The 27,144-nt window shown below is 43.1% G+C and overlaps 1 protein-coding gene across 5 annotated transcripts in view; it reads right to left on the bottom strand.

Annotated features, from left to right (window-relative positions):
* Positions 1 to 27,144, bottom strand: part of BMPER (BMP binding endothelial regulator) — a 222,182-nt gene that overhangs the window by 40,203 nt on the left and 154,835 nt on the right. For all 5 annotated transcript variants that reach the window (XM_019757329.2, XM_019757328.2, XM_019757327.2 and 2 more), the window contains one exon: positions 24,643 to 24,979. In XM_019757329.2, coding sequence (XP_019612888.1) covers positions 24,643 to 24,979 — 337 coding nt within the window. The remainder of the gene's footprint in view (positions 1 to 24,642; positions 24,980 to 27,144) is intronic.

The following is a 27,144-nucleotide window of genomic DNA, read 5'->3' as shown; positions in this document are numbered from 1 at the left end:
ACAAATTCAATTTGAACACAAAGCATTGATGCCGGGCCATGACTAACTAAGACCTTTGGTATAGCTCACCAGGACAAAACCTCTGCTAATAATCTAGAACCGAAAGATTATGCTACAGAGTCTCTGGTTTCCCATTTGAAATTCTATGAAACAGCAGGAGATTCCATAAAAGCTTAATAAAAATAATAAAAAGCTGTCTCTCCTCAATAATTTTTCCAAGGAGTTGTTAACAGGACCGTGTCACTGAAAACTAATTTAAGCATCAATCTTTCTTATGGAAACCCCAGCATTTACACTCCCTGCCTCATTCTCAAAGCAGGTTCAGCCATTAGCCTCAAAAGAAAACCACTGAACCAGAAGGATTTTTTTTTCCCTTGGAAACATTTTAAGGGCAAAAGCAATTCGTCTTTCTACAGAGGTTCTTGAGTCCATGTTAAGTGTCTCCTGTACTTTAACCCAGAGTTTCGTTTCACGATCATCTCACTCTCCTGAGATTAACATCAGTTGTTCTACTCCTAGGTCTTGACCCTCCTTTCTGATCATTCAATCTGGGGATCTGGATGCATTTCTCACTTCAAATTACAAATTTTTCAATTAAAAAAAATACTCTGATCTGGATTAGAAAGAATAGCTTTAGAGTTTGAAGCCAGCACCTTTGGCTCCCATAGGAAACTCCCTTCCTGCAGCTCTTCCAGGGTCTCCATATGACAAAACTAAGCCTTTCCATCCTAGATCCATTTGTGCAGATTCTTCCAAATTTCACAGGAACACACAGTATATAAAGTCGGAAAGCACATACAACAGTGATGAGGAAAGTGACAAACATACTACTTCTGTGATTCCCAGACCAGCCGGCCAGCTGTGGTTCTCATCATTACATCCTTTTCTGAATCCTCCAGAGGCTTCGCGATCTGGCACTTACTTACCCTCAATGCTACGCTGATTACACTACACAGGAAGCTAATGCTGACCTGTGCATCCACTTTCCTTCTCTGCCTGCTGCCCTATATCCTCACCCCCGACAAATAGACAGTGAGGGGCCTGGGGGAGACAGGACAGGGAAGCTTTTTGAAACACGCTGGCCTGGGATTGGCAATTGGAGGTAAGAAGACCTTGGTGCTTATAAAGCCAGGTGTTCTTTGCCCGTGAAAAGATCAAAGATGATAAAAATGCAAACTACAGAGCAGAGCCAAGGGATAGACAGCCAGCAAAGTCCACTGCACACAAGAGCCAGCGGAAACCTTGATACACGGTTCAAAATCAGGTCACTGCTTCAAAATCTCATCAGGAGTGTGATTTCATTTGAAAGGCTTCTGGAGGAGTGGAGGGTTTTCCTTGGATGGCATTTTCCCTCTCACTGTATAGTGACTGTCATCAAGATTCTACATAACATTAAAACCCAGAAGGATAAAAAGCAACTCCTTCATTCTGCAAAGATGGGGAAAAAAAGCTAGAGCAAGTGGAGAGGTTAAACTCAAGAAAGTCAAATTTTGAAAGAAATCTTCTAAGTGCTGACACGCTCCAGATCAATTAGATTAAAGAAAATGAATTTCTAAAACTAGGCTGGCAGCAGACATCTGGTATGGAGAAAGTTTTCATCTTGAGGCGGAAAGCACAACTAGTGCATCTCTGTCCCCCGCAGAGCCCAACCAGTCCCCACATGCAGTGGAATTCAGTAACCGCTCACTGAGCTAAAGCCTCTTGACCATATTATGTGTTATGCCAGTCAAGAAATTTGGATAACAAATTAATGGGATGGCTGCTGGATGATTTGGAGAACTGAATCAAAGTGGAGGTCCATTTTGTGATGCTTAATTTTATGTGTTGACTTGTCTGGGCCACAGGGCACCCATATATTTGGTCAAACATTTTTCTGGGTAGTTCTGTAAGGATGATTTTGGATGAGATTAACAGTTAAATCAATAGACTGAGTAAAGCGATTGCCCTCCCCAATGTGGTCCCATCCAATCGGTTGAAGGGCCAAATAGAACAAAAAGGCTGACTCTCCCTAGAGTAAGAGACAATTCTTCCTGACTGCCTTCCAACTGGGACATTGGTTTTTGTTTTTGTTGTTTTTCCTGCCGTTAGACTTCCTGGGTCCTGCAAGTCTGCTGGCCTTCAGCCTAGAACTATACCATCGGCTTCCTGAGTCTCCACCTTGCCAACTCACCCTGCAGATCTTAGGACTTGTCAGCCTTCTTCGTCACATGAGCCAATTCCTTGTAATAAATCTCTGTATATATCCTATTGATTCTGTTTCCCTGGAGAACCCTGACTAATACACCAATCCATTTGAAAATCATAGTCTCACCTCTCCCAGGACTGCCCACTCTCTTGCAAGAAGTATTTTAGGCTTAATCTAAGACTAAAGCCATCTGGTTGTCCATATTGGGGTAAAAATTAGAACGATAGAATGCTCAAGGAGTAGCTAAGGAACATTCAAAAATCCAGGAGGATTGTCAGGGTCTTTTTCTTGTTCTAGCCCAAGAATTCGGCATCAGGTGGAAATAGCTCTAAACTTCATGTTTCCTGGGTAAATACTTCAAAAAATACAGAGAGAGACAACGTAGTCAGAAAAGTCCTCTTTTTCTCCACTTTCATCCCTACTAAAGGTTACAGAGACGCACTCAAGGGAAACAAGAATGTAGGGTAAGGCCGTTAGTAGCAAACACCCACTCTACGTATCACTCCTCCTAGCATGCTGAAGATCTGTGACTAAGAGAAGACAGTGAAAGAGAATGACGTGGAAACTGGGAGTTCTGGTGTGACCTCCCTGGGCAGGTCGGTGACTCCAGGGACAAGTTGAGGACACGTCCATGCAACTGTTCATGACAGTCTCCTCCACCAGTGCCACATCCTTGGCTTATGCAGGGTAATGATACAAGGCCATTTCCAATAAACCGGGCTCATTTCACAACCCTGGAAAAGCCAAAAATGTATACCCTCCATGTAGGTCTAATATGCCCGGGATCGATATATGGAAATATGAACATTTCTCATTTCCCTGTCAAAATCACCGTTCATCATTAGATTTATAGAATCGGCACAGACTTTTGATTGATATGTTTTAAATCTCTATAAAATCTTACAGATCCGCCATTGAAAAGGCTTTTGTTTGTTTCGTGTTATTCCTTATCACCACTACATTAGCACATGAATATATAGCGTTTTTTAAAATTACAAACATTTGTTGAGCATTTACTATATCGCAGACTTTGTATTAAGTACTTTAAATATATTATTCATATACCAGTCATGAAAATCTTATGAGGTAAATATTATTAGAGAGGAGGAGTTGGAGGCCTAGAAAGTTTGGCATTTTCCTTATGGCACACAGTAACGGTAAATCCGGGATCTGAGCCCAAATGGTCAGACAGTAAGTCCTCACTTTTAGCCATTATACCAAAACTCAACATGTAGAAGAACCAAAAGTGTAAAACCTCATGTATTGAGCATCAAACCTCATTTATCACACAGCTTCTACCAGAAAAGGGGGCTGATGTGACATAAAATGAAAAGGAATCCCATTGGAAAAACAATCCTAAAACATAGAGAGCTGCCTGAGATTCATTTTTGAAGACGAGAACACAGAGAAAAGGAGAAAAACACCTGGGCCTGCGTCGGTGTCATATTTCTATTTTACTTCCGAAAAAAAACCCTCAGTCTAAGTCCAAATTATATAATACTCCAAACAGCTTATTTAGTTAGTTGCCGCTGTTCCAGTTTAGTCTCTGGAGGCTGTCAGCCAGAACCACGCTCAGAGGTTTGGCAAAAGTTACAAAGTCTGAGAGAATTAGCATTCTAATGTCCGGAATACACAGTGACAAATTAGTTTGAGAATGTGCGCAGTTAATAAGGTGATTCAAATTGGCATGTCCCTATCTGCATTGAGATGCTGTGCATTGAATTGCTACATCAACTGCTAAAAACAAAGAATCCTGTAAAGAAAAGATTTATTCTAATCATGATGAACCTCTCTCTCCTGCATCACATCAACTACCAGGGGCCTCCAATGCAAGGAACGTTATGCTAGGAGACGTGAAATATAAATAGGACATAGTCCTCAACTTGGTGACACTTACACCCTCTAGTTGAGGAGATGGGACGTGAGTGGCAGAAAGAATAAACAGTGAGAGAGGATTTAAATCCAATTAATGGTCATTCCAAGAAGCTAGGCAGTTTGATTAACAGCCAAATCAATGAAGTGCTCAATTCATGTAAGAGTTCATGAAAAAAGAAAAGCATGCATCTTTGGTGGACAGGAAAGATTTACAAAAGCCATGAAACTTGAGCTGGATGTGGAAAGATGGGTAGGATTTGGAGAGATGGGAAAGCAGGTTCTAGGCAAAGGGCCAGACACAAAACAGGGCATGGCACACTCAGAGCCTGTCGGTCGGGCCGGGCCAGAGGGTTTGGAAAATGAAATGTTTACTTGAAAAGGTATGCGGGATAGAGATTGGAAGAAACCTGGGAGTCCAAGCTAAAGAGTTTAGACTTTGTCCTTCAAGTAGGGGGCTACTTAAGGTTTTTGAGGAGAGGGCCAGAAAGCTCAAAGCAGCACCTGAGTGTGGAAGTCGCCAGGCAGGGAAGTGTAGAGGAGAAAAAATATTCTAGAGACGGACCAGGTTCAGAGTCTATGGCTGGAGTACAGGTGTGTGGGGATGAGGGCCTCAGACTCTCTCTGTGAGTGAGAAAGGCAGAGAGAGAAAGAGAGAGATGATGGCAAAGCCTATCGACACACAAGCGCTGGCCCAGATGCTTTCCACCCCTTGTCTCATTGGGTTCTAACAACCACCCTGAGCACAGCACTTTCGTCTCATTTCACAGAAAAGGAAAGCGCAGAGCAGTTACCCAATCAGGTGGCCAGTAATGGGAGAGTGCCATGTGCATAATTTCTTAGAAAGGATACATCAGGAGAGTTGGTAACTGGTTGAAGAGGATGTGACAGGCAGGATAGAGTCAATTATGCCTAATTATGACTATAACATTTCAAGCAGAAAAAGCTGACGATCTTTCCTAATAAAACTATGAACCAGGAAGAGCACATAGGAACATAGGGTTCTCTTTCTAGGGTAGCAGTTTTCCCTGTAAGTGTGTGGAGGGTGCCCCCAATAGAGCGACACATTCTGTTCGTTTTCACCCAGGCCTGAAATGAGCCCCCTGCTTGGCAGAAACTCTGTATATGTGGTCTTGTGGTCAGGTCTACATGGGTTACCATACTGATAAGAATCAACAACACCATCTGGAAAGTCGACTTTGGAAGCTGAGACACTGAAGGCCTGAGTAACAATCCAAAGCTGACTTACCTCGTAGACTGGGCTGCCTTGGGAAAACGGGTCTACAATCATCATTCCACACCCTTAATCCATTCAAAGGCAGCTGTGAAAATTATCCCAGCACTCCCTCAGCTCAGGAGCAATGTTTGAAGGAAATAGTGCCCCCAATTCACATAGAAAATAGTTCATCTACTCACTTCAAGGCAAATGGACACTTTGGAAAGGACACGACCACCTTTCTTAAATAAGACTATCAAGTAAATATGCACTTTGTGTATTAAATTATCTCATAGTCCATAAGTCAAAAAACGACTAATTTCATCCTCACTAAGTAATCTACATATCAAAAATTATTTCATCCTCCGCTGGAAATAATTTGACTCATGAGTTAGAAATCAAACTGCTCTCATCACTAGTGAGTCCAGACATCGCTGACTCTATGGCAAACTTGGTTTACAAGCACAGATATGATTGACTTGGACAGGTCCTCAGATGCTTTTAGTTTTCTTCCAATGTCATCTAGAGGGAAGAAGTACAAAACCCAAATTGAACCTGTCTTCTTAGACCTCTCTTAAGAAAGTCCACATGAGGACAAGATGGCATGTACTCTTCCAGGGGGCGCTCACAGTCTGTCGTCAGCCTCTGCAGATGTAGAGGAACGTTGTGTTCAGAATGCACACAACAATGGCCCTGACAGCTCAACTGTGCACAACATTCCTCAAACTGCAACTCGTCTGTGAGATGAGATTCACAGAGGACAAGCAGGTAGTAGCAACAGGACTTTCCTTAACACACTCACGAAGAGCCAAGAACATACAGACACGAAGGCACATTCCATCACGCGCCTCCCTCGTCCCTTAGAAGACCACGTACCTCCAACCGTCACACAAAGGATTTGGTCCCAGCCAGTCACGTCTACACAGGAGGCAATTCCCAATTAAGATAAATCCAGAAGACAGATTGTTGAACAAAAGAAAGCAAATAAATCTATATGTATGCAGTAAGGGAGATCTCTGCGAATCCCACGGCCTTGAAAATGTGTGTGTCAGCTCTCTCTATTCCCCTCTCTGAGCGGAAATGTGTTTCTGAACACTCTCAACACTGATTTGTCAGGTCAAGAGATCCATGATGGTGACATCTCCTGTCCTTTCTTTTACCCAGGCAACAGGCCAACAGAGAGAAGATGAGTTTTCCACGGGAGGCCCGGGAGCTAAGCAACCTCCATGAGCAGAGTGTGCTGACCTCATCGCTGGCCCTCCCCAACCACACGGCACAGTCGTATTTCAACCCTAGAGGCAGACTGTTTGGTTAGGTCAAATCACAGTTCCCTTTCTCAGAGGTGGTTCTAGAAATTTCTAGAGAAAAAGGGAAAGTGGTGCCGACCTCAGGAAAGTGTAATCCAGGTGTCCCAAAAGGAGAGGTTGTATAAAAATACCACCCCTCCCCCCCAAAAAAAAGGAAATTGCTTGACAAACCCCAGGTGTCGGGTGGGAGATATGAACATGAACGACAAATGGCCTCTCCCATGAAGCGCTGACACCTGTTGCAGGAAGCTGACATATAGAGGAATAATGGTAATATATCCAAAGCCAAATGGAATTAGTGCATAAAACAAAACAACCAAACTGTGAGAGAGAAAGAGAGAGGGGGATGGGAGCATCAATTTTAGTGGGAGCAAAGTCTTTTGGAAAGAAAAGATCCTTAAACTTCGCCAGAACAGAGAGAAGCAGAGGACAGTCTCAGCAAATGCCATCAGCCAAAAGCAAGGGCGCATTCACGGGAAAGTGCCGAGGGCACTCAGGAGTTGCCGGATTGGGTGGAGTCGAATGTAGGTAAAAATGAGCAAATCTCAACACATAAGGTATCGCTTCATGGCATGGAACCTGACGGCCACATTCGGGAGTTGTGAATGGGATCCAATAAATGACAGGGTCACTAAAGCGCTTCTGAGCTCGGGAGGGACGTGCTGGGTGTCACCACTGGCCCCAGCACCAAGGCTCAGGATGGGGTGAGACACCCCCCCACACACCCCCCGTGAGCTTGCCCTGCGGGAGACTGTCCGGGGCTCCTTTTTCTTGTTTATTGCTGGAGTCAGGCTCGTGATTCTCTCTCTGGAAAATCCCAAGGGGCCTCCCCATTCCAGCAGCCCTGCAGACCTGGAAATATGTTCCCCTGCGGCTACACCTGTATTTTAATCAGACCTACTTTTTCATTTCTTCCTTTTCATTGAAAAGAAGTTATTTTTGAACAATCAATGTGCTTTCCCAAGCAAGAGTCAATAGCAATCCTTTTTCCTCTCTGCCTGGAGGAGGAATGGGAGAAATGGCTGAGCTTCAAGTTTATGTGGTGTTAGGGGATTTTCTCAGAGTTTAAATGCAGAAGAAAACAATCTTATATTAGAGTTAACTAGAAAGGAACCCAGACGTGGCATCAAGAGGCACAGACCAAAAGACAGACGAGAAGTATATTCCTATTCCTTCCTCTAAAGAATACTGAGTTTCAAAACATATGGTTTGGGAAACATTTAAGTCAGGAGCAAAAGTGCCAGGTCCACTTAAGGCCCAACGCTGGGTTTTCAGTGGTTGGACATTAACCAAATATCAGGGCACAGTACATTCTCCCTACATCCATGTTTATTCTATCATAGCTCGAGTCCCTGTTCCCAGATGTGCTGCTCACGTCTCATGGAAGGGCCTCTTCTTCCTCACAGTAAAACCCAAGGCCCTTCCCACGGCCTGTAAAGCCCTGTTTCTGTGCTTCCCTCCCTCCCTCTCCCCTTTGCTCCTTCTGCCCCAGATGCACTAACCTTTTCTTTTTTCTCAAACTCTCCAAGTTCTTTGCACTCTGCATGGTAAGCATTTTTCCTACATTTGGGCTTGGCTCACTCCCTCACTCCCTCCACGTTTCACCTTATCCAAGAGGCCTTCCCAGATCCCAGCATCGTTCTCCACCTCCTTCCCTGCTCTGTGTTTCTTTGTAGCACCTGAAACCACCGCAAATACTCGGTATTATCTATGTATTTGCTGATTGTTGTCAGCCGTCCAGGTTATGAGAGTAAAACCTTGGTCTTGACCAAAGCTGTAGTCCCTCAGCTAAGAAAGTACCTGGTGTAGATGGCCCTCACTACACACTGGCAGGAGTTGTGATTAAACAGAGGCATAATGAGGATGCTAGAGAGGGGGAGATGGAAATATCCATCCACCCCTCTTCAGGTAAAAGAGCACCTCGAGTTACACTGGGGAGAACATCTGCCCCCGCTTTCTATGTGATGAAACCTTGATTGGTCCAAAGCAGTGGTTCTCGAAGTGTGGTCCTCACACCAGCAGCATTGTCACCACCTGGGACCTTGTCAGAAATCCGCAGATGTCACCGGAGACCTGCTAAATTAGAAACTCTGGAAGTGGGGCCAGCAATCCATGTTTTGGCTGGTCCTCCAGATGAGTCCGATGTCTGCTGAAGTTTAAGAACCACTCGTCTAAAGGAATCAACTCATTTTATTTTCCCAACTAAGGGGATTGGTGTAGAGATGGGCACAACACCCGACTAGAGCCAGTGGGTACATGGACTTGCTGGGGTTTTGGAAAGAAAGACTCACCCCTGTCTGCACAATCTGTCTGAGGCTACCCCAGGATGAATTTGGGGAGGGGGGAACTGTGTTCCAATACAGAGGAATTGTGGCAGGAACTGGAGAGAGCACCAATCCCGGGAGCTCATTTAAACCTTGAATCATGCCATGAGTGACATGAAAGTTGCCACGACTTTTCTGTTACATGAGTCAATCAGCACTCATTTCTACCAGTTAAACCTATGACTATTTAAACTAGCTTAACTGGGATTTTCTTTATATGCAACTGAAAAAAATGATCTAATTAACACAAGGTGAACAAAAGCACACGTTGCTGCTAAACTTCATCTAACTGAGGAAATAGAAGATGCCAGCAAAGCACAAAGAAAAGATTGCCACACGAACACATGGGCTCTGTACTGTCCGCGACTTGTCACTCTCTACCACCCGAGGGGGGCCCTGGGACTGAGACTCAAGGGGGGAGGGCCTCTTACCCAATGCTGTGTGTGGATGGTGCTCTAACCAAGGGAAATGACAGAATATGGAACAAAATGAGTGCTTTGATGGCCCAGCAAGGCAGGGACTCAGTCATTGTTATCAAGAACTGAAGGGCAGAGTCTAGAAATCAGAGAACAGGGAGGAATGGGTCCAGGGAGAGTGAAGACACAGCGGGATAGGCCGGTGCCTGAGACCTGGGACTGCCCCTCCCTGGTGTCTTGGGGCCCAGTGTCTGTGAAGTTCCTTTTAAGGACCAAGGATGGCGCAAACACAAACAACCTTACGTATAACTCATCCATGTGAGTTATTTCACTAGTTAGTGGACAACTGCCTGGCCCTATTTCTTCAGAAACAAAACAAGCAAACAAACAAACTCATCTCAAAAAATTCTGTTACAAGACTTTCCATCTGATGTAAATAATGAACAATGCCAGCAATAATCAGGTGACCAACCCACTAACAGGTGAAAATGCCTTTTGCAGAAGAGTGATGGCATGCCTTCAGCCCCTGCAAGTACATACATCTGTTACACACTAGAGTAAATTGCAACTGTCCCACAAAACAGTGACCCGGACTCCTTTCCTTTGTATAGAAAATATATGGCAATGGTGCTACTAACATCTAATCAAAGCTTCAATGTGCTATCAAGCTTTAAGTGGGAGCATTCGGGCAAAATTATCCAACACACAACACAGAGTGGGCCAGAGCGGAAACAGAGAAGACCAAACCAGCACTGCTGAAACCTTACTGTGAACCCAAATCCAGGAGAACCTTAGGCATGTATCTTCAAGAGAAATAGGATTTGAGCCGTAATAGGAATGAATCACTGACAGGTGAGATTCTGTACAAGGGACATTGTTATGTTGAAAGGATAACACAGGAAGGACACAGAGCTCCGTGGCACAGGCACACAGACCGCTCAGAGCTGGCAGCATCCTCGTCTTGGAGGCCCAAGAATACACAACACTGCCAGGCTGGGCCCCTCTCTGCCAGCACCTTAGCCTGGCTCACTGCTATCCATCCTTTTGATCTCAGCTCAAATATCCTTGCGTGGGGAGACAGGGTGTCCTTCTCTGCTCCATCTACCGCCCCTTTTTCCCTACACCTACTTGGTCTGATTCCTATGACATGATCTTTTTATAAACTGTGAAGTTGTCCTTCACGGCACACACATATCATCCCAGGTATATTTGTGTGAGGATATTGGTTTACTGTCTTCCTCATTCACTAGCCTATAAACTCCATGAAGACAGGACCCATATCTAGTGCACTCACTGCTGGAATCCTAACCCACAGCACAGGGCCTGATATCTAACAGGATTCAAAATATACTGATCGAACAGCGGAAGGGAGAGAGGGAAAAAGGAAGAGGCAGGATTGCTTCACCCAGTGTCCACTGATTCCTATGCAGAGAATGTCCTGTTGTCTGCACAGGTATGTGTGCATTTTTCTGGAAAAAAAGGAGACTTAACTTTCATCAGATCTCAAAAAGAGTTGCAGCCTCCCCAAAGTTAAGAAGAACTGAGTTACCAGTATTACATCACTCGAAACATCTTAAGCAAGATGTGAAATAAAAATCGGTCTCTTTATTTAGAAATTGCTCCTAAACAGTCTTTTGAAGCAAAAAGAAGAAAAAGAAGATGAAAAAGGAGGAAATACTTTACAGGCACGCCGCATTAAAATCCGGGATGACTTTATTCTTTCACAGCAGGGTCAGGCATTAGTGTGTCTTATCTGTAGAATTAATACCATGAACTAGAAAATGAGTAGAAAATGGGCATCATTTTGAAATTCATATATATTTCTCTTTAAAAGATCAGTCGGATGAAACCGGTTTATTTAAAATTCAGCCAACATAAACTACAGCATAATACTTCCAAAGCCTGAACAATTTTGCTTAAAAGAAAGTCTTTTAAAAAGAAAAATATATCCTTCAAAATGAAAATAAATTGTAGTACAGTTGAGCCTTGAATAACATGAAAGTTAGGGGGGGTCCGGCCCCCACACAGTTGAAAATTCACATATAACTTCAGTTGGTTCTTCGCATCTGTGGATCCCCAACCTTGGATCGAAAATACCATTTCAACTGGCGGTTAGTTGAACCATAGAGGTGAAACCCGCGGATACTGAGGGCTGACCGTTTTGAAAAAAAAAAATGTGCATATTAGTGGGCCTGCGCAGTTCAATCCCATGTTGTTCAGGGGTCAACTGCATATGAAACATTTGCAAAATCTGAGTGCTTTAGCTCAGTTTAGAAAACAGAAAATCTGGAATCAGGGATGGGTTACTAAGAGGAACTATTACCAGATTACAGTGGTAATGGTCAAAAGCACAAGCTCTAGGTCAAATAAATTTGGTTTCAAATCCTGGCTCTGCCTCTTTGTTCCCTGGTGACCTTGGGTGATATTCTTAAGTCCTTTAAGACTGGGTTCCTCACCCACACAAATGGAATAATATATGCAGGTAAAGCCCTTAGCTGCCGCCTGGCACGAGTGAGCACCCAAACATGGAAGCTCTTACTCCCCCTCTTATCATAGAATTGCCCATTATTATCAATGCTGTAATATATCACCGGGCTTCCCAGAATTTCAGGCACATAATACATGTCAATCAATGCTAGCCAACGTGGTTGTCATTACATTCTATTACCAAAGCCAATGACTCATTATCTGTAGTCAGACAGCTCTCTGTTTTCAGTCAACTTCTGAATCTGGATCTTTTTTACCCACGCCCAAAATACCAACCTCAGCTTTCCTGCAAACCTATTTGCTATTCAGGTCAATAAATCCTAACGGTGGCCACAAAACTACGGGTCAGTATCTGTTTAATATCTTTCCTCCCTGGCTTTGATCGCAGAGACAAAATGAAGATTCCAATTTCCTGGTTTCCTTTTCATATGGAAAAGCTTTCAGGGGTTCTGAAAGGTCTTCTGGCCCATATTCTTTGAGCAGCTCAACTGCATCCTACCTTCACGCTCACACATGGGCCATTGGCTGGGGATCCAATGAAGAAACCAGCTTGCCCTTTCTCTCTTTTTAAACTCCAAACACTAGGTAAGACAGTAAATAAAGATCATAGAGAACAGCTCTTTCATGTGAAAAGAATTATTAATTCCAGTATCATCACCAGATTTCCCCATTTCCTTGCAAATTTTTCTACTCCCTATGCCCATGGACCAGGCTCTTTAAAAGCCTGAAGTCAGTAGAAAGGAAGCAGGTTTTTATAGATACATCCTGTCAGCTGTTCTGGGCGCATGGTCCTGGCCGCTGGCTTGGGTCCGATTCATCTTGTGCGTATGGAGGAGAGGTGGTTTAGGCACTCTGCCAATACACAGGAACCGCCGACTCCGTTTGGGTCCAGCATCAAAGCTGCACTGTATCTTGCTGGGACCCTGGTCATTCATCTCAAAGTGACAAGGGTGGTTCCTTATACCGGACTCTCTGTGAAAAGTATTTCAGTGACCAGGAGAACTCTGATAATACTGTTTCCCTGAAAATAAGACCTAGCCAGACCATCAGCTCTAATGCGTCTTTTGAAGCAAAAATTAATATAAGACCCAGTCTTATTTTACTACAATATAAGACCGGGTCTTGCAATATGATATGATATGATATGATATGATATGATATGATATGATATGATATGATATGATATAATAATGTAATACCAGGTCTTATATTAATTTTTGCTCCAAAAGATGCATTAGAGCTGATGGTTCACCTAGGTCTTATTTGCGGGGAAACACAGTAGATCCTAATTCTGACTCATAAATGACCCAGTCAAATGAGTCCGGCACTTTGGCTGGGACTGGCCTTACGAGGAAGCAGTAAAACCAGTACCACCTTGCTTATAAAAGGACTTACTTTGCTGCTTGTACTTTAAACTACAAGCCAAGAAAATGCCACTAAGCTCCAATTGCCACTTTGGTCGAGGTGGGCATACACTTAGCTCCTAACCCCTTTCTCCAGAGACCCACTCTGTGTTCTCATCTCTAACATTTGGAAGTTGACTGTACAGGACACAAGAAATATCCCTTTTGCAAAGAAAAGGTCTTGGAATAGACAAAGTCTCAGAGACCTGATTCCCTGGGGGATCACAAACACCTGGAAGCAGTTCCTCTTGTAATTCCTTTACCTGGGGCTCTCCAGGTGTGGTCCCTGACCCCAGCACCACCTGGGAAATTGTTAGACATGCACAGTCTCAGGCCCCACCCTAGTTCCACTGAATCAGCTCTCTAAATGATTCTGATTCCTGCTAAAGTTTGAGAACCATGACATACAGAATAGATAATACATATGCAAAAATGGAGAAATATATGAATAAATGAAAAGTCTTCAGCTTTACTGAAGCACTGCCCAGTATGACCAGCTCCCAGTTAGTGGTTGGAACGGTGTCCTTTTCATGTCTGATGGATGCTGGGTCACAGACTGTAATGATCTGGGTGCAGCCTTCGCCTCCTGACTCACTGTCCACACCCCTCGCAGGGAACACCTTTCTGTTAGATGCCTGCACCAGGCTCTAGCTGCGCTCCACAGCTTTGAGCGTACAGTCTTCTATGGCTGGCATCGTTCCCTTTGCTCTCTCCCCCAGCCCCCTACTCCTCTTTATATAGCTAAACCCTACATCTGCTTTTGGTTTCAGCTTAGCCAGTCACCTCCTCCAGGAGCCCTGGCAGTTCCCACAGCGCCTGGTACATCCTCTATCACAAGTGCATCCCTCCCTATCTACACTCCTGTTTACGTGTCTTTCTCACCCGCTTGCACGGACTGCAAGCTCTGAGTCAGAGAACTTGTTTATCTCATTCACAGCCATGTCTCTAGCACCTGGAAGACAGCACCTGGTTAATTATTTACTCAATCAATTTATCAATTGTGACTATAAAATAATCTATTTTTTATAATAGGTAACAACATAGACCTATTTTAATTTATTATTGATTGATTTCATTGACTCCTAGACATGAATAATTGACCATTAGCCTAGAAACGAGGCCTGTGAATATAAAAAAATAAGTCAGCATTTTTTTCCTTAACAAAACTGCTTCCCCTCCCACCCCCAAGTCCTTTTTAAACATATACACACTCCTAAATGTTTGGTCTCTAGTTGAACTACTGCCCCCTCTGAAAGGCAGTGTGTGAAAGCCTCCTGCTCCTTTGACTTGCCAGGTAAGAAGAAAAATGAGATTGAACACTAGATTTCAATATGATGTAAATGGAGGACTTGAGAACACAAAAGCCTCATTTGCATAATCTCCATCGATTTTAATTTTTGCCCCCTTGATTGGAAACGGTCAGAGTCCTGAATGGCTGTCAGACCTGTTTAGCCCTCAGCTCCAGACTGAAGTCCTGTCGCTACTCCAAGCAGCACAGCGACCAAAGTGACACCTTTGAGAAGTGCACGACGCCACCAGGACACCAGCTCATCTCACAAGATGCTGTGCCTGTCCCTGGGGTTCCACTGACTCACAGTGCTGTTCGACACATCAATGTTGTGACCAGTGTGTCTGTGGCCTGGGTGGAGCCAGACCACACAGGGTCATCTCTCAGCCCACAGTTCGTATCCTGAAGTGCTCTTCTCATGAGAACCTTGGGTGGTCTTTAGAACCTTTAACACTTAGTCTGCATACATTTTTAACTAATGTTATTTTCTGTATTTAAAGCAAAAACAAATGAGGAGAAAATAGGGCAAGGGAACGCTTACAGCAAGAAGACATAAGCTACTGAAAAGATCAAAATCACAAACAGAGCTCAGAAGCCCCTCCCCTTTCCAAGGGTCTCCTAGAAATTGATGCTTCTAACTGCAACTGATACTCCAGTAATAACCTCGGATAATCACGTAAAGGTAAATTATGCTCAGACACTATTGAAAAATTCCAAGAATATCGACATGAAAAAAGTTAAAGTTTAGCATATATTTCTGCTTTTCCTACATTCAGTATTCTTCTAAGAAAGACAAAATAAGACACATGAACGCCTTCTCTTAATCTCTACCCTTACTGGGAATGTCATTTTTCTTTTTAAGTTCAGACTGAAATACTCAAAGAATTAATTATCCCTTCCTCATCCCCCCGTCTTGCTCAGTATTACCAATTGAAATTATTTGTGAAGAGCACACGTGGAAATCTGAATTAATTCCAAAGTAGTGTTTTCTTTTGTTTGCTTTGTTTGGCTTTAAGAAAAAGCATCAATTTCTGCACAAGACAGGAAGAAGTTCTTCCAGGTGGGTCTAGAAATGACCATGGTAAATAAAAGAGAAACACTCAGTATGACCAGATGGAACTGGTCATATTGAAGGCAAACTACATACAAAATCGGTGTCTATTTCGGAGCAACAAAACCATGTCAACGATAAAACTTCCATTGACCAAGCATTTGCCATGTGTCAGCCCCTGGAGTCGATACCCTCATGGAGTGTCTCCTGCAAGCCTCACAGCATCCTCATAGCAATGTGAGGGTCCTCTCATCACTCCCTTTGACACATCCGGGGCTTCAATAGGTGACCTGACCTGCCGAAAGGCACACAACTTGGAAGTGGAAGAGCTCAGAGTTAACGCAGGTTTCTAGGTCTGCTTGAAAACTGTGCCACACTCATTTTGTGCCCTCTACCCATCACTTACTTTTTTTTTTTACTTTGTTTATTCATTTTTTCCCTATTTCATCATTTGACATGTATATTTTCAGTATAGAAATTTATATTTACATTTATCTTGCATGTATCATCTTAGGTGCTGGGCATACAATACTAAACAAAACTTCTGAGCTTTAAGGAGGCTAAGTTTTGTGGTGACAAAGATTAAAAAACAGACATTTACAATCATTTTTAATGCCTGTAGTATAAGGGAAGTACAGAGTGCTAAGGGACCTCATAACAGAGACAGGTAACCCAGACTTGGTGGAATTATAGCAAACAATTCAGAATGAGCAAATCAAAAATGGTTTAAAAAAAGGAAAGTGATCATATTTTACTTTTTCTCAATATTTAAAGGACAATAAATTCAAAGATAAGCCAAAATTGATTTCTGTGTATAGAAGTTTTCTGCTCATGGTCTCATAAGGCTGCCACCAAGGTGTTCACTGGGGCTGTGGTCTCATATGAACTTCAACTAGGGAAGGATCTGCTTCAAAGGGGCAGAATACCTCTCACTTTCTGAAAGCGTTCGTCATGGCGGCCGCCTTTCTGGTCTTCAAACAGGGCACGCCCTTTCCAGCCTTGGGCGGGGTCTGCCCTTCTGCGGGGCCATGACAGGCTTGCTTACCAGTCCTTCCCATGCACAGTGGGCTCCACTCCAAGGAGAGCTCCTCATGAAGGCTTTTCCTGTCCATCTAATTCAAAGTTGGCCGCACCAGCCCACCCTGCCCCACTACCTTATTTCTTCCATTACTCTTCTCACAATTGGCAATGACCTTGTTTCTTATTTGTAGTTGTCTGCTCACACTGGACTATGAGTTCTCTGAAAGAAGAGCTTTGGTGTCTTGTTCACTTCCAAATCAGCACACCTACAATGGTACCTGGCACATAGCAGGTGCTCAGTTGAAAGTTGTCAAAGGAGTGGATTAAATAATGTTTAAACTCCTCCTCTGAAAGCTCATGACAGAAGCAGGATATTTAAAAACCTGAGTGGACAGTGATGGACTCTGAGATCAGCCCTGGCATTCTTGCCAAGTTCTCTGACGGAGACTCAAGACCAGGTGGGCTGCCAGGCTGGCTGCTCAGGTTCCACGCGTGGCCTGGAATGAGTCCTCTCACCTCTCGGTGCCCCAATTAGCTCAACAGTGAAACGTGGGGAACACTACTCATGTCAACCTCACTCTCATGGGTGGAAAGGGCTTTACACTCATAAATAATGAAAATATAATGAAGCCACACCAGACTGTGTCCTGCTTAATAAGGAGTAATCAAGAAATCCCCTAAGCAGCCAAGAAACACGCTACAAAATAATTAGTGCTTTACCTGCTACAATGACACTCATTCAAATCTATGTTCAAAAGCCTCATCTAATTGCATCCCAAGATGTAATTTTCTGAGGAGAAACACTGCAGGATTCTAGAAAGTTCATGCTGAAAATAAATTCAAAGCTAAAATTAAAATCCATCTTAAATGACATCTAATTCTGAGCCAGGCAGCTTGTGTAATGAAGAATTAATCTTGTCTAAAGAGAGGCTGGCCGTGGCCTTTGGCTCCTGGGGGGTGACCTGCAGCTCCCTGGAATATTCTGCCTGGCAGGAGTATTACTTATTTTTTGCCTGTGGCCTTTGGCCACCAGACACTCTAATAATGTGATTTATGATGGGGGCTTTGATAACAGTCCCAACATCCAGAGGAACTGGAGACTTAAGGCATTAACACCACCTTTAGGAGGGTCTGGAAACTAAAGGTCAGCCACGCCAACAATAGGCAATCAAGTTCCAATAAAACTCTGGGCACCAAAAGCTCAGGTGAACTTCCCTGATTAGAAATACCCCACGAAAAGTGTCACACGTTGTGACTGAGAGAAATGAACACCACTCCATGACTCCACAGGAGAATACAGCAGAAGCTCCATGGTTGTATTTCTCCTGAATGACGTCCTATGCTTTACCCGTAGTAAAGCCTAACAATGAGTGTAACAGATTTCGGTGAGTTCTGTGAGTCCTTCTAGAAAAATCATTGCCCTGAGGGTGATTTTGGGAATGCCTCTAACTGGTGGCATCAGAAGTGAGGGCAGCTTGTGTGACTGTCCCCCCTCTAACTTTGTAGTTGGCTAACTACAGTTGACCTAAACTCTTCTCGAAGGTAAACCTACCTGTTAAGATAGGTACAGTTTTCTGTTTCTTCTTCTACAGTTTTCTGTTTCTTCTTTAAAAGATAGGGTTTGTCTCTTTTTGATATGAAAAAACTAAATATGAAAGGATTTTGGACTTGGATGAAGTGATATCCCAAGCATCCTCAGACCTTTCTAAATGTAATCATGTCTTTTTTTCTGCTTTGGCCCCAAGAAAATTAGAGTGACTAAGAGGGGCCCTTCTGAGCTGAGATCCAGGAAGCTGGAAGGCAATTTAAGGCTTTTCTCTTTTGTTGCTTTGATGAATCAAACAGAGAAGAATCTACCTTCTGAGGTAGCTGAGGTGGCTGAGGTGAAAGAAAATGAATGAAAGGTAGAGTGGAAACCACCATAAAGCTGTGTTTCCAACCTGGCAGAAGGCTCAGGGACAGTGACAAAGCAAGAGGTAGGTGACTCCATGGTGCCAAAGGACCAGTTAGCTTTGGCAAGATCACCTCGTCAGAGGTCAGTTGTGCTTCATGGGAGGAGGCTAATTTGAGGTGCTGAAATCAACTGCGAGAAGCCAGTGCAGAAACATCTATGGATCTGAATGCTGCATAAGAAGATGGCAAGGTCAAATAGAAAAGGAGCAAGGACGGCCAAGTGGCTTACAAGTGAATTGTGAGTAGGCAGAGGAAGATGCTGAGATTCAGAGCCTGACACTGGCAATCACAGCAGCAGCCTCATGCAGTAAGAATTGCTGATAGTTCTTGGAGCATCAAAGGTGGACCAGAGGCTCTGCTTGCTCTAACTAGTCTATTCTCTGAAAGGACAGAGATGGGTGCACATTCTGACTGTAAGTGTATAACTGAGTATGGGAATAGAGACCTAAGATGGACTTGGAATTGGAGGTAGCAAAAGTCACAAGTAGATCACAGAGGCTAGGAAGGGAGCTAAGAAACATTTCCTGAGAGCCAACTTTTTAGGGGCATGCTGGGTGAAACACAAAAAGGTAGAAAAGACATTCGCCATTCCCCAGTGAACCTAAAATCCAATGCTGGAGAGAGACGATGGCAGTGCAAAATAGTATGCGTGTTAAATAATGATAAACACAATTAGCATTTCTAAGATACTAAAGGAAGAACTTCTACGGAGGCCTGGGATGAAACTTGAGCTGTACCTTCAGCTTAAATCAATGTATAAAACCAGGGTACCTCAGGCAGGGGAATGACATGGACCCAGAGACAAAACTGTGCATCATATACTTAGATATAGTCAAAGGAGTAGCCTAGGGCAGAAGTTTAAAAAAAGGAGAGAGCTAATGAGTAAGAAGGGAAAACATTTTGAACTTTAAAGTTGGAATTGTAAGGGCTAGTCTGGTAAGTGGTACAACTGAGGTGTCTACTGCCACCTGGTGTCAGCATACCTTAATTACAAATTCAGAGTGACTACTCATCCTAAAAGCCCAATTTGCCAAAGGAAAAATAAAAAGGAAGGCCTATAAGGTCACACTTTAAAATAAATCTCACTTGATTTAGGACCCCAGCTTTAATGGCAATTTGAGGCAAGCATGAAAAGATGTAAACAGAAATGTTCCAAACGTGTTATTCTTTGAAGCAAGGAAAGACTGACTTGATTTTAATTACAGAATAGCAGTTATTGTTCTCTACTTGTCTCATACACAAACGCACACATAGGAAGTGTGGACTTGTTGCCGGCTCTCTCCTCTTGCTTTATAATCAATGGCTAGTTTCCTTTATAGGAAAACACAAAGTGGGTCATCCACAAAGTCTGTGATCTTTCCCTGGAAGGAAGCCACTGGGAGTCCCAGGGCGCCCGTCTATCCAACACCATTGAGCTGTCAGAGTTCCAATGTGCTCCTGCCTCCCACCTCCTACCTCCCAGTACCTCCGCGGAAAGGACACATCTGAATCCTCTGGCATCCCTTCAATTCCTTACAGCTGTAAAAACCACTGCATGGAAAGAAAAGAACATTTCCTAGACCGGGAATCCCCAGACACTTTCCAGAACTGAACAAGTGACTAGCATTTTCGCTCTGGTGAATTATGCTCCATTACGGAGAGTGGGGAGAGGAAAACAGCTCTGAGATGACTGTAGTCTGTCAACGTCGGGGCTGCACTGCAGTTCACTTCATTTTCCGGACTTCTCTGAAATCTGGGCCTGCCCTGACTTAAGTGTCCTGCTTTGCTGGCAGGTTCCACCGACGCACAACTATTTCATCTACAATTTGGGTCTGAGTTAGGGCAAAAGCCCATTGCCAGTGTTTCACAGACCAGCCCAAACCACATGAGGTCTTTTCTTTCTTCCAGTGTGTTCCACATAGCTCAGACCATCTCCTGCCTCTGTCCCCAAGCTGCCCAAAGCTGGTCTGCTCAGTGTGGCCCGAGTCAGCAGTGGGGAGTGGATTAGACATTGGCTGCTGAAATCTGGAGGGAGCCTGTGTGGTGGGGGTCTGCCTCTTCCTCCTGCATTTCTCAGTTGACATGACAGACACAAATGGAGAAAGCTATATGAGGCTAGGAGAGGGGCGTGAAAATGAGAAATGAGAAAAGAGACATGAACACACAGCACTTTCCCCTCAGGAGAACCTATATTTGAATCCAAATGCAATTCAAATGATTTCACATTAATTTTTCCAAAATATACTAGTACTCTATCTACCGGAAATGTCTCCATAACACATCAGCAAAGGAAAATGCAAAAATTATTAAAGAGGTCTAACTTAAGGACAAGTCAATTAGCAACTCCGGGACTTAACACCAGTTATCAATGCAGCCAGTTAAAATTTTCATTCATAATGAGATTATTTTGTACTCAAACATATTCAATTAGTTAATTAAACCAAATTATGCTGATCACAAAGACTTTAAATATTACATTTTTATGCCAAAAGAGGCCATGATAGGTGAAACTGATTTATGAAGAAAAAATTAGCAAAGCTTAGAAAGTTTCCCCAAAAAGAAAAAAAATAGCATTGGCTAACATATAGTCATTTCTTATTCATTTACAGTTTTTCCAGCTGTTAGACAACGGACAGTTTACTATTAAAAATGTTGAACTGGGTAAAAGACCAAAATAAAATAAGCATTTTAAGACCTAGACATCTCAAAAGGAAACTTTAATTCAGAGAAATCAGAATTATTATTTTGACCTTATAAGACGCTCTATCTCATATTTAGAATAGAATTTGCCCTGTGGATTTGTCAGATGATTAAGGAAACCCAAAAGAGGTGACGTTTCCTCAGGGAATACCTTCTTTTGTCTCTCCCTTCTCTACGTTATAGACACAGCAGTGCTTAGAAAGTTGAATTTGCATGTTATGAGACTTTATTCTTTGTCCTTAAAGCAAAATGTAGATATGTCTTTGGAGGATGAGGGGAAACTGAAAGAATCAAATTCAGATACAATGTATGTCTATGACCATCCATGATATCAAGGCAAATCTGTTTAGGCCTGTAAGGACTCATACAAAGGTCACAGCCACGATCACGATTATGCTTTCAGGTTCATTTAGAATGAACCGGTGACATAAAATATACAGGCAAAAATTTACATGTGTGGAATGTCACGTGATTGCTATTTTCTTCTTTATTTTTTTGCATGTTACTTAAACCTTATACAATGAACATACATTATCCTTATAGAACAAAAACAACAAAAATTGTTAAAAGGATAGCAAAACGGTCTTCCCTTATGCTTTCTCAGTGTCACAAAAGGGAAACGGTTCAGTTTTTAAATTGTTCCATGTATTTATCGGTGAGAATCTATCTAATCAGTTCTCCAAGATGGGAGCAGGAGAAAAGATCAACAACCGGAAAGATAAGTGGCTGAGCCAGGGGCCAGATTCTCCACAGGAAGGAAGGGACGTAGGACAACAACACACGGTGCCAGTACTGACCATCTATGATGTGCCAACATGGCACTGTCCATTGGCCTCAATCCTTGGAGGAGCAATCTCACCTACCAGGTAGTTCCTGTCATACCTATTCCATAGGTAAAGAATCTGAAACTCAGCTCGCTACCAGGACCCCACAGCTACAATGTGGCAGAGTTGAGATTAGGTCTAGCTTGGCATCACCCCACATGTTCTCTGCCCATTGTTTCCTAAAGACCCCCTAAGGTTTGGTCCTCACTGGAGAGCCACTGAGAACAGAATTACCTTTCCATGTTGGCCTGGTTTATTGTCTTTCTTTTGCCACATGTGTGCTTGAAAGAAAAGAAGAAATTCAGGGTTTACCCAACATTGGTCACCCTCACTTGGAAACGCATGAAGATGCACCTCTTCATTGGGGAGTGAGGTCATCAGCAAGGCACCTGACAGGCAGGATTGTCCAGCTCAACCCTCCTGAGAATTGTTTTCAGCACATTTCTGCCTTTTCCAGGAAGGAGTGGCTGACGGTGGAAGGGTACTCTGCCACTACACCATGCACGGCGGAACGTGAGCTCACTTCCCACCACATCCCTTCCTCCAACCTCAGTGCATGAATAACCCAAGAGCATTTTCAGAAGCTCCCAAACTTGATGCACCAAGCCCCTTACACAAACAAGCGACCCCACTGTGCAGCTGTAGCTGCTGTTGCAACTTTCAAAGTCAGAAGGCCTGCATCTGCCTGGTCACCTAGCAATTCCAATTCTCTCTGTTTGTGTCAAAATTGTTTCTCACGATGTCTGCCAAGGTGCTCATCATATTCCTGCTTACAGTCCAGGGATCATGATACAAAATAAATCACCAAAGGGAAAAGAGAAAGAAATATGTAAAAAAAAAAAAGAAAGAAAGAAACAAGACTGATCTCTGCAGGCCTGTTCTCCAATTTTTGTTTTCAACACATTCCTTTGAAATGGGATAAAAACCAAAAGTGCAGAGTGCTGGGGTCCTGGGAGAAGCATAGCCTTTCCATGCTATTTTAGACAGAGAAGGGCCCAGTCAAAATCTGCAACTGGGGTAAGGGAGCTTCCAAAAGAGGCCTTAACACTTGTTAATCATTTACAGCAGAAGAAATGACAGCAGCCAACTACTATTGATCACTAAGTGTGGGCACTGGGTTGAGTCTATGCATATACATTCATAATCTCACTGAATGACAACTTTTCAAGGTAGCACATTTTATGATCCCCATTTTACAGATAAGAAAACCAAGGCTTAAGAGCTTCAACGATTGTTCGAGACTATAGAGTTAGGCTGGACTTTTTGTCCCGGAGACCACAAAGTTCTTACATGCTGTGCTCTATTGCTTCCCATCAGACCTTCAAGTGATGGGCATTTAGATTCCAAATGAAACCTGGTTTCCCTGCCCAAGCACTTACCCTCATCTAAAGTCTTACATTAAGATCTTTCAATTCCCATAGACAAGGGGTGTGGTCGATTTAGGGGGTGGCACAGGGAGGAGAGAGAAGGGAACCCAGAGGTTTCAAATTATAACAGGAAAATGGATTGAAAGAGCTAAACGTATGTGTTCGAGCCAAATGGTTTGGCAGATACAGCCACGTTCAGGGATTTGTGATGACAGGGACAGTCCTTTTTCCACCCCACTTTGAGCTGCCTTTATATAACTTTATCTTTTATGTCCAAAGATCAAATAAAGAAAGATCACATTTAATGAGAACTAGGGGAAATATATTGGTGGCAGTTAAAGAGTAAAAATAACTTCTCTGTGGCTTCAGACCACAGGCGTTTACTCATTTTAAGAGGCACAGGCAAATCACTTACGGCCTTTTGGGCTGTGTTCGTCTCACGTTTCCTCCCACACCCATAGTGGTTAAAGTTATAGAGAATCATAGCTCTTTAACCCATGGAATTGTGTAGTAAGTGGAAGTACAACCAGGCCAAACTCATCAACTCCCAAATGCAACCTCCTCTGTATGTCAAATCCAAGTCTCCTTTGTAACGAGTTGCTTTGTGTGCAAGGGGGTTAATCAGAATTAGAAGAGGTTACAGAATCTCTACTCTTAATAAGAGACCTCTTTCCTCCATCCTCAAGCTGTAATTCCACTCCCCTCTGACTCTGGACACAAAGTCTCATAGGTGGCCAAGATCCAAGGAATCCTCACATCACTGCCTTGTTTCCCACATGCAGACCTGTTGTGATCTAGACGTTGAGGGAGACCTGAACTCTTCCTCAGACCTGGAATAACCAATCTCACTCAAACACCAATGGGCAGCCAGAGTGATTTGAGATTCCCATGTCTACCCTGTACTACTGTGGCTTCAGCCAGAATTTGGGAAGTACTCATCGATCTCAGAGTCAAGCTCACACCTGGTAAAAACCTGGGTATCACCGGATTCCCAATGAATCTGCAGATACTCAAAAACAGACTCATTTATAGGATATCACTCTGAAATACCCCCTGAAATTTCTTAATTTGAGATTTAATGTGGGACTGACTTGAGGTCAGCTGCTGAACAGAAAGACATAGGAGTGTTTACACTAAGGTACTTCGGGAGCCCTTGTTTTGTATATCAAGCAATTTGATACACTGGGTTTCAAGGTTAAGTGTATCCTTGGTCTGTCACCCAATCCCATCCCCCAGAATACTGCACTTACCGGTAGAAAGTAGCGTAGTCCACAGTTGAGTGACAGGTCTGAAACTCCCAGGATTTGAGCTTCTGGCATTCTCGATGGGCTCGGAGCTTTACCTTCACTGTCCCTTGACACAGCTCAGGCACCGGTTTTCTCTGGGGTCTGTTGCAGAACTCATTGGACTCCACCCTCCAGGACTCAGCAAAGTCATCCACATCAAACTTGAAGTTTCCATCTCCACCAATTAAGTCATCACGCTTATGTCCGTTATAGTTGCCACAGAGACCACACAGTTTGCCCTTGAGATGGGGGGCAGCCATGACTTCAACAAAACTGTCTCCATCCCAGGATATTTCTAAACCTAGAGGGAAAAGAGAGGAAAAGGGGATCAACCACTCTTGAATCCACCCATAATTCACCAATGCACACATCCTTACATAGCACATATGACAATCCTCTGACAAGGAACACTAAGAGCCTGTCCAAATTCTTGGTTACCTTTTGTTCTTGTCATATTGAATGTTGTGTGAAACTACATGAATCACTTTCTTTTGGGGACTTAGGATTTTTAAACTACACGGAATATAACCTTATAATGATATCTTATGAATCCTGGTTTGACTTATAAATAACTACTCATTGCCCATGTTACTCTAGTGTACATATTTGTGCCCTTTTCTAGAGTAATTGTATTGGTCCAAGTCATGTTTTCATTTATTCAATGATTACTCTAATGAGGAAACCAAATGATGACAAAGATGATAGTTCTTAATGTAACTATTTTCCTTTATCCAAACATTTCCCCATATGACTATACCAAACACCAAATGAAAATTTCCAAATTATTTGCTATAGTGAGTGTATTAAAGCAATAACTATATACCTGCTGAATATATCACCTTCAAAGAACAACACTCGTATAAATAAAGATGTCTGCTCCCTCATTATTTTACAGTCATCCCTGAGACATGGATGGCTGTTTAATCAATGTTTCCTAAGGTTGAGTTATCGTGAAACCCTTTCAACCTCCAGAGCTTCCATCTCTGGGCTGATCATAAGCTTCAGGGTTGGAGGCTACCAGGCCACGTTCAAAAATTCGTCCTGTGCTAAATAGAATCAGCAGGACAGAACAGCCTTATTCACCAAGGAAACTATCTTCACTCAAGAAGTTAGAGAATATAGGCTTCTCTTGGTTTGCTGAACTGACCATCTAAAACACTGGTGTATTTTTCTGAGAACATTCATATTTCTCCAGAAATGCTGGCCCAAGACTTCCAAGAGGCACTTTAGTCAATTCCCTGGAATGGTAGAGTATCTGTGTCACATAGAACATCCAGATTATGCTGTCACAGCCAGGTTATCCTGTCACACACATAGATCAGTCTGACTAGATGGTCAAGGAAAGATGCTCTCGTAACCCATCTTGATATTGTGTGTGAAGACAATGTCCACAAAAGAAAGGAAAGGCTTTAATGAAAAGCCTTTTGAGGTTCAATCCAAAGCAAATGACACGTTCTTCTAGGTAGAGTTCTTCTTTGTCTCAATTACATGTTAGCAGTTTTTTCTTGCTTTTCTACTAGTAATACCCTGGAATTGTCTGAGCCCCCCAGTGAGTGGGTGAACTAGGAACCAGTGATTGCAAAACACCCACCTGGGACATGAACACCAAGGGACCATCTGCAAAATCGTGTGCATGTCTGCCCTAGGATTTCTCCTTATTCTCTGTCACTGTATCCTAAGAGTGACGACACATAGGAAAAGGCTCTTTCTTAACAGAAAAAGAGAAAGTCTCCCCACATATGTTTTTTAATCTTACCCTCAGGTTTTTGACAAAAACTAGTCTTGTTTAGCCAGCTCTGAGTCACTGGAAAGAGCAACATGACTCTCCTCCTGGAAGACTTGGCATTTGTTCTTGAAGTATCAAGATTAGCCTGATGAGCAAATGTTCAGAAGATGCTCAGAAGTTTGGGGGACAAGGCGGTGATACGAAAGGATGGTGGGGGAAGAGGGAATGGATCTTGCTTGGATATAAAATCGGCATAAGGCAAGATAAGAGTGAAGTAAGAAACACCCAGAAGTAAGAGTCTAAAGCCAGGATTCCCTAAGTTTGGACAGGGTCCAAGAGTAGAGAAGGTTGGCCACACAACTGCCACAAGAAAGAGTTACAGATCGACTGTAAAGACAGTTATTGGTAGAATAAACCAGTGGTCTGAAACTGGATTTCTCAAGAAGTAAACAAAAAGGCCCATCTGAAAACCATGGTAAATGAAAGGAATGGAATCATTCTTAGTCCAAGGCAAATGGTAGAGAAGCTTTCTTGGTTGAGATAAGAAGCTGGGTTCAGAAAACAATTAAGTGGAGTTAGATAAAGAAGCAAGAAGGAGGTCATACGAAAGTCTCTCTTGGGAGTAATTTGATAAAGAAAGATAGTGATGGGACTAGATTATTAGAAAAAGGACACAGAATATCCACATGCTGGGCTGACCTCCCATGTGGATCTCTGTGAGAAGAGGGTGTCACCTCAGA

Source organism: Rhinolophus sinicus, linkage group LG09 (genome assembly GCF_036562045.2).
Source record: "Rhinolophus sinicus isolate RSC01 linkage group LG09, ASM3656204v1, whole genome shotgun sequence".
In the NCBI taxonomy this organism is placed as follows: domain Eukaryota; kingdom Metazoa; phylum Chordata; class Mammalia; order Chiroptera; family Rhinolophidae; genus Rhinolophus; species Rhinolophus sinicus.
This window is presented reverse-complemented; position numbering and strand designations above follow the sequence as displayed.